We start from the raw sequence: 17,556 nt of genomic DNA, 5'->3' as shown, positions 1-17,556 counted from the left end.
TCGCTTTCGTCTCTCTTTGATAAAGACTCATATTGTGACTCAGTACTAGAATCGAGACTCCTCGAGTGGGTTTTCTGCCTTCTGGCAACATGCCCTTTGAGCTAACTCAAAGCACACTACGTCGATGTGTGAAGTCTTCCTGAAACCGCGACACGAGGAGAGAAGCAAGCCTGCTCCTTCTGACTGACTACTCAGCTTAGCTAGATAGCTACAGCTGAGATCCGGCAAACGCTTCAGCAGGAGGATCACTTCTGAGTCGTTTACATGCCTTGTCTTTGCCGTTATTGTTGGCGGCTACTTTGTAGAGACGGAGCGGGGTAGTAACCTGATCCCGACAGACATCCCTTCCGGGGAAAAGCTCACAGAAGGGTAACGGATTGAAAAAAAAGGAAAATCCATTTGATAATCTATCAGGGCCCGATTTTTCTCTTTGATTCTGCCAATCACAAGCAAGCATATAACAACGAAGTAATCTTACGCGGGCAAAAGATACAACATTCCCGAAAACATCCACCATCAGCCCTTTCTCTTCACCTCCCCGGCTTTTGATTGATTGCCTTCTCTGTCGTCGTCTCCTGTTCTTTCACTCACAAGCTCGTTACCTACCGCATATATCCGACCGTGTAGTCTTTCTCATCTTGACTTTTTACGGTCTTTTTCAGATCACAAGCCACGCTGTGGATTGGTGTCAGTGAACTGAACACCCGCGCCTGCGAAGCTCACGCTGAAGAGATTCGCCTACATCCGTCTTTCCTCTCCCTCCCACGGTTATCCTACCACGTCTTGTCTTGGTGAACCTTGTCATACATCCCATGATCACCCTCGCCAAACATCAAAAGCGTAGAATGTAGAAACCCTTTTTTAGTCCCCTCCGATAAATGAATAGAAAGACAAATGAAATATCTCAGTCCTAGCTTCTGGACAACCGAACCTTCGAAAAACGGTGGCTGGATGAATGAAGAAATGAATGAATCTCTCAACTGGGACGTAGAGAGACAACAAACAAGCGGGAGATTATCGGAACGTATGTAGCTTAAACCTTTTGAGAAGAGACGTGGCCGATACAGCGCCAAAACAAGATCCATCGTGTGTATGATCATGTCAGTGTTTTTCTACAAGGAGATTGAGACTTTTCCTACACCATCCCTTGTCAGTGTTCATCTGTATCGCAGAATTGCCGGATAGAAGACGTTTTTTGAAATTCTAGGATACATGGGGATAGAAGATAGATAGCATCGTCATGTCATAAAAGAAAAAGAAAAAAGAATGAAACAACCCTAACGGCGTAACATTCCTTTTTTCCTCTTCCACTTCTTCCCTCATCACGACTGATCGAATGGATGGAGGCTCAGTCACCCGCTATTTAACCGCCGCCTAGAAAAGGCCGAAAAGAGAGAAGACGACTGCATTTTTGTCTCTCAAAGGAAAGACAAGGAAGATCCATTCATTCCTCGGGGCCTAGGCCCCATGATCATTCTTCTACTTTCAGCAGGAAAATACCTCCTCGGTTTGGGTTCCCCCGATCAGTCAGTCCCTGCCTGTTTTGATCTTCTTTGTTTTCTTCAACTCTCATTTCGATACAAAAAAAGATTTGCTTTTCTGGATGCGATTCTGTTCTTCTTTTTCTTATCGTTCTTCTTATGGCTGGTCATCATCGTACAGGTGCCTTGCTCGTCCTGATCAAGATACACATGTCGAAGGCTGATAGGCCAAGTAAACTGACGGCTGCTGAGATTCCGAAATATTCCAGGTGTCTCGCGCGCTGTAGGACAAACAGAATGCACACACTCATACCCTGTTGTGCCACACACCTTGCCCGTAAGACAGCCGCCAACCGCATGCACGATCTGAAGAGAGTCTCCAGCCGTCCCTCGGACCGACCCCGAAACATTCTCAAGAAAAGGAAAGGGGAATGAGAAAATCATGGTATAAAAGAAGAGAAGAAGAACAAAGAATAGATTCATCTACAGGGGAAACAAGAAAAGAGAGAGAAGCAGAGAAAGGAATCCATCGAAAAAGAAGATTTTCTTCCTCTTACCTGACGAGCGATGACGTCAATGGAATCCTCCTTGGCTAAGACTACAGAATTGTAGAAGTGCGCCCAGCCGTTCACAAGACTCACAAGCACCTCTATGAAGCAGGTTATGGCGTCTGCCCTGTATACACCAACACATGTACATACATACACCGGGGGAAAAGAGGAATACCAGCCCAACTTCACTCACTCGTGTACCTCCCAAATCTCTTTGTTTCAACCGACAGGGCGATCCAGTCAAGCGTGATAGTCTTGGTTCTGGAGAGAAAAAAGCCTTCTCTTCTATCATAGGTACGCCAGAGATAATGATACGTGCCATTCTATCATCACTTGATACCTTCAACAGACGCTACAGCATGCCAGTCGAGAGAGAAAGCTTTACACGATCTCCCAAGAGGATTTCTGTCCCGTATAATAGCGGAGAAGAGATAAGTAACCTGAACAGACTGGTAAGAAAGGCTCCGCGAAGGGGAAGACCCTGCATCTTCTTGAGAGGGGTTGGTAAACGAGCAAAGAGTGCCGAAGAAGTCCCTTAAAAAGTGTCTACCTAAAGACACCTGAAAGAATGAGAATCGAGTAACCGAAAACCGTTGATATGATGCAGACACAGGGGTGACGCCTTGAGATAGAACAGTGTAGATACACCATCCCCATCTAATACCAGTGATTCTGTTGTAGATCATCTGCTGGATACTTTCTATGCAGCAAGGAAGAAAAGCACGTGGCAGGCAAGCAAGCAGGCAGACACAAGCGACAAGGACGTCGTTCGCGGGAAGGAGAGAACCCCTTAGATGTAGGAACGAGAGAAGCAGAACGAAAGATGGATTCAGCGTACTGCATTGCTGGGTGTCCGATATGTCTAGCAGCAAGCCATTTGTAGACACCAAGGAGTCCAAAGACAAACGACGTGGCCAGCTGGCATATTGCAGTCAGAAGAACGGTTCGCTTGACAGTTGTAGGATCGACTCCACCTTCGTCTTCTTCTTGGTGCGCATGAAAACTCACTGCTGAAACGGCTATGAGAAATACGGCGAGAAGAAGACGGGAAATATTCACTAGGACAACTGCTCGATTATTAGTAGACAAGGTCTTGGCTGCGCCAGACACCAAGCAAGCCAACGGAAGAAAGAAGACGATCAAGAAGCCTCTTCACACGAGGTATCTTTTTGTATCTGTCTTCTCTTCTTATCTTTCTTGGATTGTCTATTCTTTTCCTCTTCTAGACGAGAATAGAAAAGACTCAACAAGGTGAGAAGTCTCAGATAAAATGAAATCACTGCTGGGTCTATCTTATTCAAGGAAATCCATGTATACAGTCGGCAATAGATGTGAGTCTGTCTGTACGGGTATTAAGGACAAAGATATATAGATAGAGCGACGGCATATGCTCTGCTACCACCCTGCTTACGCCTTACCCCAAGACTCTGCTTCTCAGTGTAGAAGCCCCAGCCTGAAAGCTTTCTCCTGCCTCAATGCATGCGCGGTTCGCATGATTGACCGGAGAAGATAAACGAGGCTTGAACTCGGAGAAGTATGCATGCACTTCCTAATGCATCCCTCTGGTGTACATACACTCGATGCACTCACTACCGTAGGACATATCAGTGCAGGAGTACCGCTAGTCCGAGGGCGAAACTTGAGGGCGATGTACCCCCCTTCTGTGAACTTTCCACATCGAACTCTTTTACCTCTCCTCCTTCAGGTCGGTATAGAATCTTCTCGTTCACTTCGGCTCTCCAGCACAAACATGCATGCAGTATTCCTACCGTTTTATAGTCTCACATTACACACACACGCACTTCACCTATAAGACACCGTCATGAGTCAACAGATGGTAGAGATCAGAACAGCTTGCAATGTACAGAGTGAGATAATGAAGAGCTTCTCTTACGGCTGTTGATTTCTTCATTGTCGTTCGCGTAGAGATTCCACAAGACTACACCAGCAGGAAGGGCATAGGCTAAGAAGGCTTCGCTCCCTACAGCAGCGACGAGAAATTTGTATGGAGCCAAATCTGTCCGGCTGATTCGCCTGCGTCAGAAGAGATGCACACTCCACGGCAGATGTTCGACGGGGTGAGTAGCGGGGTGCTTCTGTGTAAGAGAGTCTTTAGCTTGTTTTCTATCGGAGCTGTGTACAAAGGAATAGATATACATATGTGTATGTCGAGGTCGCCGAGTATGGAAAGAGAGAGGATCGTTGTCTACATGCTGTGTATGAGAAAGCTGTTGGAGAAGTATGCAAATAACACTATGTGGCCCCAACAAGACTGTCTTTAGTATCGAGTTTCAGGTGTATATACACCTATGAGGAGGAGCATGTGGTGAAGTAGGACCAAGCCTAGGAGAATACCCGTGACAGGGGAGGAGATCCCAAGAAGACTCGGTAGGGCTCTTTTATCCTAGTTACAATAGGAGATGAAACGATGTTGAGGCATCTTTCACATTGCGGACAGCTCGGGCAAGACGAAGAGCTCAGCAGTGAGAGATCAAAACGAGTAGACATCCGCCTATATGGCCTTTATTTCTCTAGAGATCCACCAATGCCTTTATCTCTCTAGACTCACAAGCTTCCAAGGAGAATGGGAGCAAGAGTTGCTGCAATCCCAAAGAAGAGAGATATCCATTCGATGATTTTTGCATTACTGGTCTCCTGAGACGCAGCCCTGAACCCTTTGAAGAGTTGTTCTATCGCCTCTTCTTCCTTATCTCTTTGTGGTAAACCGGGGCTTGTACCAGCAACACAAAGTAAGGCTTCTGCCCTCTTCAAGCCTTGTTCTCCTTCGCGCATAAGAAGAGCCGCGGCTGCCTCCTCGGGTGGTCCACCCACAGGGACGAGCTGACTAGCCAAAAGCAAGGGAGAGCGGCTAGATGAACCAGGAGTGTTGGTAGACATGTAGACACCATAGTTGGGATCTGTGCGAGGATCATCTGCAGAAAGAAGGGGCTCTGTTTCAGAATTCGCATGACTTGGACGAGAATGGCTGATCGGAGGAGAACGGAAGGAAGCAAGGACAGCTGGATGAGATGGAGAGGGAATAGAATCGGCGCCTTCCGATGATAGGGGAGGGGTAACAGGCTGGGGTGGTACCAGATGGGTTTCCGTTACATCGCCAAGTGTACGTACAGCTGGATATGTTGGAGAGCGATCCCGCCTGTCACCACCCGGAGAGAGGTACGTTGGGTGCGGAGATGACATAATGAGAACAGGGAGGACAAGAAGACACGTATTACCAGGCCAAATTAAGAGGCAAAAATTAGAAGAACTACCACAGAGAAAGTGCTGTTTAGAGCACATAAGGAAGGTGAACACGTTTCAAGCATCTTGAGGTGATGGCACATAGGCGAAAAGCACTGCGGCCAGGGACAAAAGAACTCCTTGACTTGTTCTGTTTAGTCACTCTTATGCCTACGCTTCACTCTTTAGAGTAGGTCTGAGCAAGAGAGAGCGACAATAAAGAGCGCGAAGGCGATAAGACAACAAACTAGCCCTCATAGTGAGTTGAAGAGGGCACCCCACTTCGAAAGAGGCTGGAGGTGACAGAGAGCAAGTCGTGATCGTGAGAAAACACGAAGAGAAGAGCATATCCCCGGGCTATCAGCGCGAGAGCCGTCACCCAAACGTAGTATAGCTATGCACAGTGGTTACGAAGAACTGAAGGCGAGAGTTTTGGTCGGGCCAAGAAGAGGGGGATTCAAGAGAGGAAAAGGAGGAACGAGTCGCGGCCGTTTATACGTTGGTAGGTAGACTGGTACCAAGGTCCAACCTTCTCAAGCCCAGACGGGGTCAGCGAGAGCGGGAAAGAGAGAAATGATGCCACGTCTAAAGGATGGAGAGTTAGGTGCCGTGATGGGAAAGAGGTTGGGGTATTCAAGATTGGAGAGAGACAGCAAAATGGGGGAAAAAGAAATCGATAAGGGCCTTACGTCGGTCATCTTCGCGTCGGCCCTTTTTACAAGACATGCCAGACGCCGGCAAGAGAAACGGAAGAACGGGGCGAGCCCCGACACAGCTAACAGTGGATTGTCTCCGCCATAGCACGGAGAAAAAAGAAACAAGAAAACGGCAGAATAGACGCACTCCTGAAAGACAAAACCGGGCGGGTAATTTTTCGATGAAAAAAGAGAAGAACTCGGTCCGCTCGTGACAGCGGTTGCCAGCTGCCTCGCTATACCGGGGCTGTGCTATAGCCGTTTCACCGTCCGGGCAGGCTTGCTGTTACTTCCTGCATGCAACTGTTTGGACTGGCAGTACTGTTCTAAATCAGTGAAAACGGGAAAGAAACAGAACGAGAGAAAAACTCTTACCCTTTTCTTTCCAAGAACGGCATCTCTCCTGGTGGCTCCAGTCAAGACGCTGGTACGACAACGGGGGGGCATACTGGCGGTGGATTCATTTCCTTACGTGAGTAATATGCCCTTCCACATGCAGTTGTCTAACTTGCCTTACTCTTCTTTTTGAAGAGGAAGGCTCATGTATGATCTTCCTTTTCACTCTGTAGTGCTTGAATATGTGGCCCCGGTAAGCCACGTCGGAGGTGGCACAGCGCAACTGGTCTGTGTCTTCATTGGTCGGCAGTGAAGAGCGGAGCAGCTTAACCAACGCAGTCCTGTGTGCAGCTCACGATTCCGTCTAGCAACGGAAAACACGTACTGATTTTTGGCCTCAGTCTTCTGCAGGTGTGCTCTCTTCGCACTGGTAGAGCACGTCGTGCGTAGAGAACAGATGTGTCTCGCTGTGTCGCCCCCGCAAGACAAGGCGGATGCTGCAGCCGTCCGAAGAAGCTATCCCTGCCACCAGCGTGTGTCGCTGGGTGTGCTGAAGGGCTTTTCTGATTGTTTTTGGAAGTTTAGACAATGCTTTCGGCAAAGCCACTTGCTACCAAGTAATGCTCAGGCCCATTCCGTGAGCAAACACGCTTTGGAGCTCAAGTAGCAGTGCCGTCAATTTCCTTTACAACCCAGAACGCTATCCCCCTAGGATTCTGTTGTATTTCAGGTGGTGAGAAGATATCATTTGCTTATAGCCATGTTTGTTAGCAAGGCCTCCACCACGCGAGGGATATATGAGCCAGGTCAGCGGAAGAAATCTGCCCATGGCATTCCCTGGTCCATCGCTAAAAGAGATTTTCTACGTTCTGGGCAGCATCGCGAAGTTCACCGAGAGTCTCAGATACTTGGCATACCTTGAAAGATCCTCGCACGTTCACGTCAGTCATTTTTGGGCGCCTTAAACAGTGGGAGAGCTAAGTTTGGAGCGTGAAAAACGCTCTGGGGCACGGCCCGGGAAAGAACAGGTTCAAAGAGCCAGCACAGCTGCTAATGCTGTCTCCATACTGGACCACTAACATAGCGGACTGCGACCAAAACCTACACACAGATCCGCTTACCGGGTACGTACCCACTCCAAGGACACTGCGTAGAGACGCGTCCTTGCCTCTGAACCTCACCCCAGCTGCCCCGCCTGAGTTAACGTAACAGTTGTTTGATCTTCTGTAATTCTTGGCCGGTCACTTGTGTGCGAGTCCCCGAAGGCTGTAAAAGTGCCGCCTGCATCCAGCACTGCCACACCGGCTGAGCGCTGCACAGTTTTTGTCGACCACCGCTTGAGGTGGCAGGAAACACGTGAAGTGAGACACGAGTATGCAGTCGTGGTCAAGCCTAACAGTCGGGCAAGTACCACATATAGAGAGAGGAGACTGAATCATCAGAAATAGGAAACTCGAATGAATGTTCTGAGGCGTCTTCGGAAAAGGAGCAGATAAGGTCTGCACTCGAGGTTTGTCCGGGCCACTAGAACCCAGCGCCTTCGTGATCAGCGAGCCGTTCACTGACCTCCCCGGGTTTCCAAGGCGGATGAATGGAGGCGCTGCCTGTTCCGCTAAGCCTCCTGGATTTCTGTCGTCTCAGACACCTGCAGTTTAGCATTCGGCGTTGGAGACTGATGAGTGCCATTTGTCATCATCCGTTTGTGCTTACGCTGCTTGGGATTCTTTTACCTCGTACGCTTTGTTGAGCTTTTTGAATACCTCTTTGAGTCCACTTGTTTCATCTTCCTCGCAAATCGCGGATTATCTCCTATCTCTTGTCGGGAAGTGTGGAGAGCTTTGTACCTACTTCTGAGAATGGCCAGCAGATACCTGCCTTGGAGCAGAATAGTTCGTTCTACGAACGCTAGCTGCTGGGCTGGTAGCAGCACAGGCCAATCTGCATGTTCTTTGCCACGTTCTCAAAAAAGCAGCGCTTTACCACTCTTCGCTAGGACAGCTGGTCAAAATGGTGTCATTTCCCAGGCGATGACCCTTCAGCCACATGATACTTCTCGGTGCTCCTTCAAACCGTCGAGCCAGAACTTGTACACAAGGAACAGTCCCCGCTATGAGAGCTCGCCGATCTTGCCAGCAAGACGACATGCGAGCGCGGCGTCTGCTGGTTCCAGTCAGGTAGCTAAGGAAGGTGTCCCCAAACCCACTAGGGAAAACGAAGGAAAGGACAATGAAGCTACTTCTGTTCCTGCCACGGCTAAGGAAGGAGGAACCTTTGCTGCCGCGGCGCTGCAGAGAAGAAGCGGCAGAAATCCAGCACTTCGGGTGTGCAAAGACTTTCTCGATGCTGTCGGGATGACACCACTTATCTATCTTCGAAAGGCGAGTCAGGAGGCGAGGTGTGACATTTACGCAAAATGCGAATTTGATAATCCGGGTGGATCCGTAAAGGATCGTCCCGCGAAATACATTCTCCAGCAAGCAGAAAGAGAGGGTGAGTCTTAAGTCACGGGAGTCGATCTGGCAAGGGTACCCTCCTGGACTCTGCGAACCCAATCATGTACACAACAGCAAATTTCTGTACTTGCGAGCCCACAAGACTGGACGAACCGCTGCGGCTTGGCAATGCGGGCTTATGTGGTCTTACGGCCAAGGTCAGTAACCAAACAGGTGTAGCTGGCATATTCAACTGGCATTCTAGAACCTCTGCACATGTACCCTACTTGAGGGCTACTGGAGTGCGGGGCTGTCTTTTGTTCCATCTTCAGTCGTTTGTGTGTGGCCCTTGCGGAGTCGGAGCGTTTCCCAGACATCCCAGGAGGCTTTTGTGGATTCAGGAAAAACAATAGAATGCTATTCTTCATTGCAGGACGCCTCTTGGTTCGAAGGCAGTCCTCACTGATGAATACCATTTCTTTAGAGACAGGGAGTTGTCATGCGGTTAAGCCAGAGCGTGCCGAGCAAAACTGCAAGAGCATTTGTCCAGTGCAAGTTGACTCGACGGTCTAGACGGCTACAGGAACCCGTTCCCACTTTTTCTGCTTGCCTCTTTCCGAATACACCCCGGTCCTACTTTTTCGGTGGCATCCGCATGTTACCGAGTAAAGGCTCTCATTCTTTTGTTTCATGGTCACACTTAGGGACACTTGGAGGGTCGCAGAAGTGGATCGTGGAAGGGTCCGCAGGCAATACTGCTATTGGCCTGGCGCTTGCTTCCAAGCCCCGTGGTTACCGCGTGGTGTGCGTCATTCCGGATACTCAGACAGAGGACAAAAAGGTTAGACAAACCCTCCGGTCAACGCTGACCATCCGGGACTTAGTATGGCACTGCGGACGCTGCGGGTGATCTCTAGGCAGAGGAGGACACCACGGAAGGACGGTCTTTCGCAGTGGGCGGCCCCTCTTGCTCATTTGCGGGCAGGCGTATCGAGTTCGCATGTTGTGTGTCTGTTGTCCGTTATAGCGTAGAGAGGGCGGCCTCTCGTAAGCTACATTCCGATGCAAGATAAGCTTTCACTTCCAGCTGTAACCGAGTGAAGTTCATTGTATTGTAAGGGAACGTTGGCCAAGAAACCCCGACTCAGTCCTTTGGCGCACTCAAGAAAGAGTCTGTCGGCGAGTCATTGACAGGCGACTGTACCAAGCTAACAGCTGGAGGTGTACACAACAGGGTCTAACACCATTTCAGAACATAAGTCTTGAAGGGACTGCCGCACGCTGTCTATGGATGTTTAGTTTCGCACCTTCATTCACTGATCATCCTGTTTTAAAAAATGGCGTGCAGGAGGCCACCCCTGGCGCTTCTCGCTTATGTGTTTTTCTCTACAGAAGATGCTCAAAGTGTGTGGAGCTTTGGTTGTCGAGGTGCCCTTCCAGAAAGTCTGGCATCCCGATCACTTTGTCGCGTACTCTGGGCGCCTTGCATCCGTGCTGAATGCGTGCTGGGGATGCCAGTTCGACAACCTGGTAAGCATTTATGCCACAATGGACTTCTCTCTTTTCGCCCTGCTTGGGAACGCAGCACACTGCAGCGTCACAGAAGTCAGCTCGCCTAGAGAGAAACACTTGCACCAGCGCTTAATTTCACCCAGTGCCGAAAGTTTGCCAGTTTATAGTCGGTCGAGTCCTCGTAGTATAGCGATGAGCGACTGATGCTTCATGTTCCCACGCGTCGTTTCCTGTCAACCAATCTAATGCAGGCAAACAAACAGTCACACTTCGAGACAACCGGTCCTGAAATCTGGTAAGCCTCGACAGGCCTTTTTGGTTAGCAGCATCAATCTAGACTACTGTCATCCAGTAAAGTTCTCGTGGTTTTTCCCTCACTACCCTGTGTGGCTTGTTGATAAGGTGGTCCACAAGACAACATACTCTTCTCAGAGCTTCGAGAGGCACCGGTGACACAAAGTCGTCTTCTCTCCCTTAGTTGCGGTACGATCACTACTTCTTCTCAATATAGATGAACAGACTACTCAGGTAGAGCAGGCACGTAAAGGATCCGGCAACGAGGTGTGTCTCCGATACCTCCTCGCGACTGATGCGATCTGACAAGCTTAATCAGGAAGGTACCCTTCGGTTAACCTCCGCTGTACTAAAGGTCTCTGTCTCACTACTCGAATTGACTTGATCCCTACTGAAATATGTAATTGTTGTCATTTCTCAGGGACCAGATGGATGGTCGTATCGACGGCTTCGTATCGTCCGCAGGCACCGGAGGAACTGTGTCGGGTGTTTCGGCGTTTCTTCGCTCGCAGCATCCTGGGATCCAAATTGCTTTAGCCGATGTTCCTGGTTCTGCCCTCTACCGATACTTCACCGAGGGACAGCTTAGAGCAGAGGGCAGTTCCGTCGTAGAAAACATCGGTAAAGTTCAAGCTTTCTGTCTACAGCATCTGTCTCGACCCATTGTGCCGGTGTTTCTTTCTCTAGCCAGCAGCACTTTCACAACTTTGTAGAAGGTCTTCGAAATGCGAATGTGCCCTTGTGTTACTTCGTGAGGCCAGAGGGATGCTCACATAGCATTTCTTACCGTTCGTCGCTTCCCCCACAGGTCCCTTAGTCGAATGGCGGTTTCCTAAATCGTCACACATTATTTTTCACGGCAAGGCCCGCCGCTCACCTTCTTCCTTGAAGGCCGCCGTCCGGTTGTCACACTCCAACACTTTCTCACCGACAAGCGCCATCCTGTGACAGCTGCTTTCTTAAGGCTGTGATAGCCTCTCGGGAAGACATGACATTTATTTGTCTGTGGTGAGGGTACTCGAACAGGTCAAGGCAGAATTACTGGCCAGCTGCAAGGTTTCCGTCCAGATGTTGCCTATGAGATCCCTGACGTCGAGTCCCTATCCTGGACCCATTCGTTGCTTGAAGACGTAAGATAGATCTATTCTTCTTTTTCATCTCTTGAATAGCGATCATTTCCACGTCCCTTTGAGCGGAAGAAGTCATGTGTGTGTAGACAAAGTCACACCGAGAAAGACCGTCGATCAAAGTCGAAGAGGTCTGATTGGTTGCAATCAAGAGGCAAGCAAGCCATCGACAGTTCGGTGAGACTCACGAGTACGATCACCTGGTTTGCTGCTCCTTTTATCTAGACAGGTTTCTGTCGGAAAAGATAACGATGTACCTAGTTGCTGCCTTCCGTACGCAAAGAGAGAAATCGTGGCATATGTGTCAAAAGAGACTGTACCTTCTTCTTCTTTTCGCGCTGTCTGAGAAGGGCACCATAGACAGTCTAGCCCGTGTTTGTGTCTCAGTGGCTTGCTGGTCTCTGTTCTGGGGAATTCTTGCATGCAGGAAGGTCTCGCGGTCGGAATGAGCAGCGGAGTTAATGTAGCTGCTGCTGTTCGTCTAGGGAAACGGCTTGGTCCCGGTCACCGTATTGTGACTGTGCTGTGTGACCAAGGTAAGATCCAGACGTGAATGCTTTGAACCTCCGCAAGACTAAGACACGAGACCCGACTGACAAGAAATGCAGCTCATGAACGCAAAAGAGTTACAGTACACAGTGATAAATGGACGGAACGCCCTACAGTTTCGAGGTCGTAGGCTCCCCAAATAATTCTCGGTAACCCTAGGCATGGAGGTGTCACCTAAACTCTCGCTTTAATCCATCGGACTTTTGAAATCGAGCGTGAGAAACTGTAACCGTGAGATTCGCAATTTTTGGAGATATTGCGGCCGTGTGCTTTTTGCCGAGGGTCACCCCGCGGGCCGTTTCTTCGTTTTCACTCAGTCAAGATCCTCAATTTCGACTGTCGTTCTCGTGTCCCAAAACACTGGTTTGACTTGTAGGTGTTCGGTACGCAAAGAAGCAATGGAATGTGAATTTCCTCAAAGAAGAAGGCTTACCATGTCCCCGGATGCTTCAGGATCAGGTAAGTCTTAACATAGGCCTCTAACTCTCTCTAGAGACTAGATTGCGTAGAGCGTGTGGAGGTACTCTGCTGCTGCATAATCCAAAACATGAAGGCCTCTTCTATGCACAAGGACCAGCCACCTAGACATCCCGTGGCCTTAGAGACAGATGACCGGCACTGAGACTCCTCGATAGCAGCATATGTATGCATTGAGCGGCGAGTCACTTCGCTTTCCAAAATGTCTTTCTTTACACTCCTACCTTGGTCCGTCTCCCTTAGTATGAACTTTGCGTTCTTCTGGTATGGCAAGGATGTCTCTTCATACACCAGAGAGACAGGATACGATGGTCTTCTTCGTTATGTGTGTCTCTTCCTTCGCTCGTGAAACTCTCTCATCCTGGTTTGACTTGTTGAGCATCTTTCTTCTCAGGAGCAAGATCGGAGCGCCATTATGGAAGCTGTCCACGCGGCTTACGCACCTCGTGATCTAGTTGAGAAGTTAGAGAAAGAACATGAGAATGACGTCTCTGCACCCGGCAGTAAAGTATGATCATGTTACGAGAAACACAGGAAGAGAGAAATGAATGGAGATAAGAATCCGAAGAGAATGGCTGATCATAGGAAAGAAGTCGGGCCTTTTAGTCTTGCCACCGGCTTTCTCTTCCGGTAGATAAAGAGAAAAGAGCAACACATGCTGTGAAGCGCTGTCCATGTCCGTCATGTGTCGAGTTCTTCCTATCTTGTTTGGACGGAGACTAACCAGGTTTTCTTTTTTATCTTCGTTCAGTTTGGTGGTATTTTATTCGCGGGCTAGCTACTATTTTCTACTTCTTCCTTTTCTTTCTTTCTTGGATATCGATCCTCCTATCTAGAGGGGGCTCCGGAAGCCTGCTGCTTGCTTGTCTCTTTTCCTTTCTTGGGGTGTGAGATTCTCTTTCTATCTTTGGCTTTACTGATATCTTTAATCTTCTCTCTGTAGCCTGCAAGTGACTGCATGCTAAATGACAACTATACTCTTCCTTCTTGACGCCAGACGCAAATTCATTTTTCGTCGGAAGCTCCTCTCTTGGTTTCCCCGTATTGAGACACCTAAACCCTAAGAGTTCTCCTACTCGGTCTAGATGCACCCCACGCAGAAATCAGAAAGAGGAGCAGATGAAGAAGTTTCTTGTATAGCAGTTTGACTCGACTTCCTTGTATTTCTTACACTCTTTAAAGTGTAAAGAGTACCAGAAAGACGAGATAAGGTGTAGGAATGATCACGAGCTGCGATTCCTTTCATATCTTCGGAAGACGTGGCTAGCAGTCCAAGTTAGGTGTACAGAGAGGAAGATTCTTCGACATGCCCGGACCGTATTGAAGGCAGTCCGAGATAGCACTGCATGTTATAGTTGAGACAGGAAGAAGAGGAGATGTCTCTTTCTCATATCTCTCTCTGTCTCCTGTATCATCTGACAATCGACTTCGAGATCCTATCTCTATAAGTAGAAATCGAAGGAGTGCTTACAGAGAAAATTTTTTCCCTCTTCTTCCACGTTAACATGATTCACTGACAGATAGATCTTTCTCTAGTCATCTTGCTAAGTTGATAAGAGAGTAAAGAAAGATAGAACAAAACAAATCGCGCAGAAATCAACCATACGAAAGACGTCATAAAGACGGAGATTCATTCCTTCGGTTATTTATCTCTCACAGAACAAGGGACAAGAGAGAAGTGATAGAGAAAAGAGGAAGTAGCAGCTATCTCCTCTCTCTCTCTAGAATCTACTAAGCCTTTCCGATCAAAGTTGACAGTAGCAGTGAGCAAAAGAGATTCAAGCAACCATCAGACAAGAGAAATTTTCTTTCAAAGACTTTCATTGCACCCCTGTCGAACAGATGAAAACCTTCTTTACTTTCTACTTCTTATCATCGTCATCTCCTCTTTCTTCTTTTTGCATTCCATTGCAAAACTTCGGCAAGTCAATTTCTAACCAAGAAAGAGGTATTTTTCCTCTCGGCCGTAAACATCTTCAACTCTTCTGTATATTAGCCGATCATCAGACGCTTCCTTCCACGCAGACGAACTGTACTCAATGCATGCGCATGCATCCAGGAAAAACGACACAGCCAAGTCAAGCTCACCATCGACAAAGTCTCTTCGCGTCTTGGGCTAGGCAAGAACACTACCAGTGCTTTCCTATCTCACTTTCTTTCTGGATCATATGTCTCAGGAGCTAGAAGGGGAGTGAGAAAGGAAGTAAACGAAGAAAAGAAAAGCCCCATGCACGTCATGGCGACACGAGGAATAAGGCGGCGCTACTTCAGCACCTGTCCGCAGTGATCGAACTTCAAACCTACTCTACTCTCATCGCTTATCGTTGAGATATACACAGTATCTATCTATCTATCTTGGATCTGCCTATCTATCTTTACTATGTCTGTCTGCCTATCTATTTGGAGAGCTTGTTGAAAGCGCTTTGCGAGAGAGAAGAAGAGAGAAAAGACGAGGAGAAGAGATAAAAGGAGAGAGAGACATACGAGGCGCAAAGAGAGAGAAAGAGAGAGAGAGTACCTGCATCAAGACGAGAGAGAATACTGGAGGCGCCGACGGCTACTTGGCCGTACGAGGAGAAAAACGAAGAGAGAAATAGCTTAGAGATCAAGACATGAGAGCTCGAGACAGCTCTCTCTAACACAAACAAATCCACTGCTTTATCCTGTTGAGAAACAGACAAAGAAAGAAAGAAAGAAGACAGAAGAGAAATGAAAAGCCACATGAAAGGAGACAAGACCCATTCACGTTTGGCTCTTTGTTATATATCTATATACTTGTATATACACGATCTGTCACACACTATAATCTGCAGTATACACTGTACATACACCCCGATCTCAAGAGGAGAGAGACAAGAGTCTCTCTCTCTGTACGTCTATCAGTCAGGCAGATGTGAAAAGAAAAGGAAAAGCGGAGAATCGGTACGAGGAAACAAGCATAAGAAATGAAGGAAAAGGAAGCTCATCTTGGACCCGATAAGAAAAACGCCTTAGCGTCTCTTCTCTGAAAAGTATCGCTTGAGAATTTTCTCAGGATGCATAAGTCCTCGTATAGGTATGAGATACCAGACAGAGAAAGAAAGAACGAAAAGCAGTCTTCTTCATCTATATCGATCTATCTACATCCTACGCCTCCAGAGATACCGCCTATACAACTCAATAGACCTAGACACCTAGCCAACACAACTCTTCGGGGTGTCTACGTCTCTCCAGTTATCCTTGACTATCTATCTTCGATCTATCTATCTCTAATCTATCTATCTATCTATCTATCCATGCACAGTTTGACTTGTATGTATAATAAAGAGAGAGGAATCCGCAAGGCTGCCTCACACAAGCCGAGGAACCTCTGTCTACCCCTTTCCTCTGCCCCTATAAGAAGAGAAACACTCGAGAGAGAGAAAGAAAGAGAGAAATGAAAGCGAGAGACTTCCCTATACACCTAGACACCCCAGGACCTCTTGAAAGAATGCTCTTCCAGATGAACAACACGGAAGAAAGACATAGACACGGTCACCACATAGATACACATCGATGAAAATGACATACATAAAGAGAGCGCGGAGAAGCTCCTAGGAAAGAACCTCCTAGAGAAGAGACGGAGACAAGCACTGAAGAAGCTCTGTGAGAAAAAGAAAAAGCGAAAAAGAGAGAGAGAAGATAAGCCTAGACTCCAGCTGTATCATGTAGAGCTCACCTCAGGTAAAGTCGATGTGGAGCTAAGACCAAAATCTATTAAACAGACAGAGGGAAAGGGGTGACTTGGGCTTTCTTCTTTCTCTTCACTCTCTTTCAAGCTCTTGCTTCTCCTTTCCTTATCTTCTTCTTGTTCTATCTTGTTTTTCCTCTCTTCCATATCTTTTTCTTCTTCTTCTTTTCGACCATGATCTGTCTCTCTCTCAGAACGGTCATCTTTGAGATCAGGTGTACATACACTCCGGATCGTTCCCCCATTTAGCAAGTCTTTCTTCTGGACTTCTTGCACGAGCTTCATAGCCATCTCCAATGCTTTTTCCTGTATCAACCTCCTCACTTTTTCCTTTGTTTTCTTTCCGTCAGCACTGTCTCTCTTTTTCTCCTCAATCTCTTTCTCTTGACCCTTCATCTTCTCTATAGAGCTCTTCTCTCCGTCAATCTCTTCTCCTCCCTTTCCTGTCTTCTTCTCTCCTACCTTCTCTCTATCTTCTGAACGTTCCACATCCATGACGATATCTGCTAAAGCATACGCATTCTCTGCTTGTAAAACTCTTGCCACTGCTTTAACTGAAGGGTATCTATCGCCACTATCCCCCATGGAACAAGAGAAAGAAGAAGAAGGCGAAGGAGCCTGAGAAGATGAAGAGACCACTCTTTCAGGTTTCTTGGAGACCTCGCCTGTACAGCCGGCGAACTCCGCTGGTGTATCTTTACCTATTTTGTCTTCTATTATCCCAAATGAAGAATGAGGAGCAACTGACCATATAGGAGAAGAAGAAGAAAGAGAAGGAGAGCGAAGCAAGACATTTGAAGTCGTAAGATCGCCATGAACGACCTGCGCATTATGCATTGTCGCGATTGACCTCCCTACAGCTCTCGCGATTCCTAAAGTGGTAGAAGAAGAAGGGAAAAGAAAAGAAGAAGAGAAAAAGAAAAGAACAAGATGTGCATAAGAAGAGAATTCGGAGCAAGAAAAGAGAGAAGGAGAGAAAAGAAGAGAGAAAGAAAAGAAGAAAAGGAAGAAACAAATAGAAAGAAAGAGATCTTCACAGAAAGATTGAGGAGTGTCTGTAGTCTACTACTACGACTACTACTTGCCTGCATTCTCTTCCGTTGTTCCTTCCTTCTTAGAAAGTTCTTCTTTCTTCCTTGTTGCTTGTCTGCGA

General features: G+C 47.7%; 3 protein-coding genes across 3 annotated transcripts in view; 1 reads left to right on the top strand and 2 right to left on the bottom strand.

Annotated features, from left to right (window-relative positions):
* Positions 1–255: 255 nt before the first annotated feature.
* Positions 256–6,151, bottom strand: CSUI_000828 (uncharacterized protein). Its single transcript, XM_068061035.1, has 5 exons — positions 4,602–6,151; positions 3,927–4,066; positions 2,871–3,129; positions 2,039–2,156; positions 256–1,762 (listed from the first exon to the last, which is right to left on the bottom strand). The coding sequence occupies exons 1-5, from the start codon at positions 5,330–5,332 to the stop codon at positions 1,652–1,654; spliced, it is 1,359 nt and encodes a 452-aa protein (XP_067926985.1). The 5' UTR covers positions 5,333–6,151; the 3' UTR covers positions 256–1,651.
* Positions 6,152–7,951: 1,800 nt separating this feature from the next.
* CSUI_000827 (o-acetylserine lyase 2) lies at positions 7,952–13,695 on the top strand. Its single transcript, XM_068061034.1, has 9 exons — positions 7,952–8,793; positions 9,440–9,576; positions 10,128–10,265; positions 10,499–10,542; positions 10,963–11,162; positions 11,568–11,671; positions 12,096–12,204; positions 12,594–12,676; positions 13,089–13,695. The coding sequence occupies exons 1-9, from the start codon at positions 8,160–8,162 to the stop codon at positions 13,206–13,208; spliced, it is 1,569 nt and encodes a 522-aa protein (XP_067926984.1). The 5' UTR covers positions 7,952–8,159; the 3' UTR covers positions 13,209–13,695.
* A 973-nt stretch (positions 13,696–14,668) lies between these two features.
* Positions 14,669–17,556, bottom strand: part of CSUI_000826 (protein kinase) — a 7,059-nt gene continuing 4,171 nt past the window's right edge. Inside the window, exons 4-6 of the mRNA XM_068061033.1 lie at positions 16,392–17,275; positions 15,213–15,357; positions 14,669–14,724 (exon numbers count right to left, since the gene is read on the bottom strand). Of these exons, the coding sequence (XP_067926983.1) occupies positions 14,687–14,724; positions 15,213–15,357; positions 16,392–17,275 (1,067 nt within the window). The 3' untranslated portion in view covers positions 14,669–14,686. The remainder of the gene's footprint in view (positions 14,725–15,212; positions 15,358–16,391; positions 17,276–17,556) is intronic.

The sequence above is a fragment of the Cystoisospora suis genome, assembly GCF_002600585.1.
Source record: "Cystoisospora suis strain Wien I chromosome Unknown contig_312, whole genome shotgun sequence".
In the NCBI taxonomy this organism is placed as follows: domain Eukaryota; phylum Apicomplexa; class Conoidasida; order Eucoccidiorida; family Sarcocystidae; genus Cystoisospora; species Cystoisospora suis.
This window is presented reverse-complemented; position numbering and strand designations above follow the sequence as displayed.

What these genes read in the sequence shown, in the direction of transcription:
- CSUI_000828 (XM_068061035.1), bottom strand. Translation starts at nt 5,332, where the DNA reads ATGTGCTCTAAACAGCACTTTCTCTGTGGTAGTTCTTCTAATTTTTGC. An exon ending in CAATGAAGAAATCAACAGCC is followed by an intron (nt 3,130 to 3,926) that starts GTAAGAGAAGCT and finishes TGTCTGGCGCAG; the next exon opens with CCAAGACCTTGTCTACTAAT. An exon ending in TTGACGTCATCGCTCGTCAG is followed by an intron (nt 1,763 to 2,038) that starts GTAAGAGGAAGA and finishes TTTGTCCTACAG; the next exon opens with CGCGCGAGACACCTGGAATA.
- CSUI_000827 (XM_068061034.1), top strand. Translation starts at nt 8,160, where the DNA reads ATGGCCAGCAGATACCTGCCTTGGAGCAGAATAGTTCGTTCTACGAAC. An exon ending in GATGCCAGTTCGACAACCTG is followed by an intron (nt 10,266 to 10,498) that starts GTAAGCATTTAT and finishes AATCTAATGCAG; the next exon opens with GCAAACAAACAGTCACACTT. An exon ending in GACTGTGCTGTGTGACCAAG is followed by an intron (nt 12,205 to 12,593) that starts GTAAGATCCAGA and finishes TTTGACTTGTAG; the next exon opens with GTGTTCGGTACGCAAAGAAG.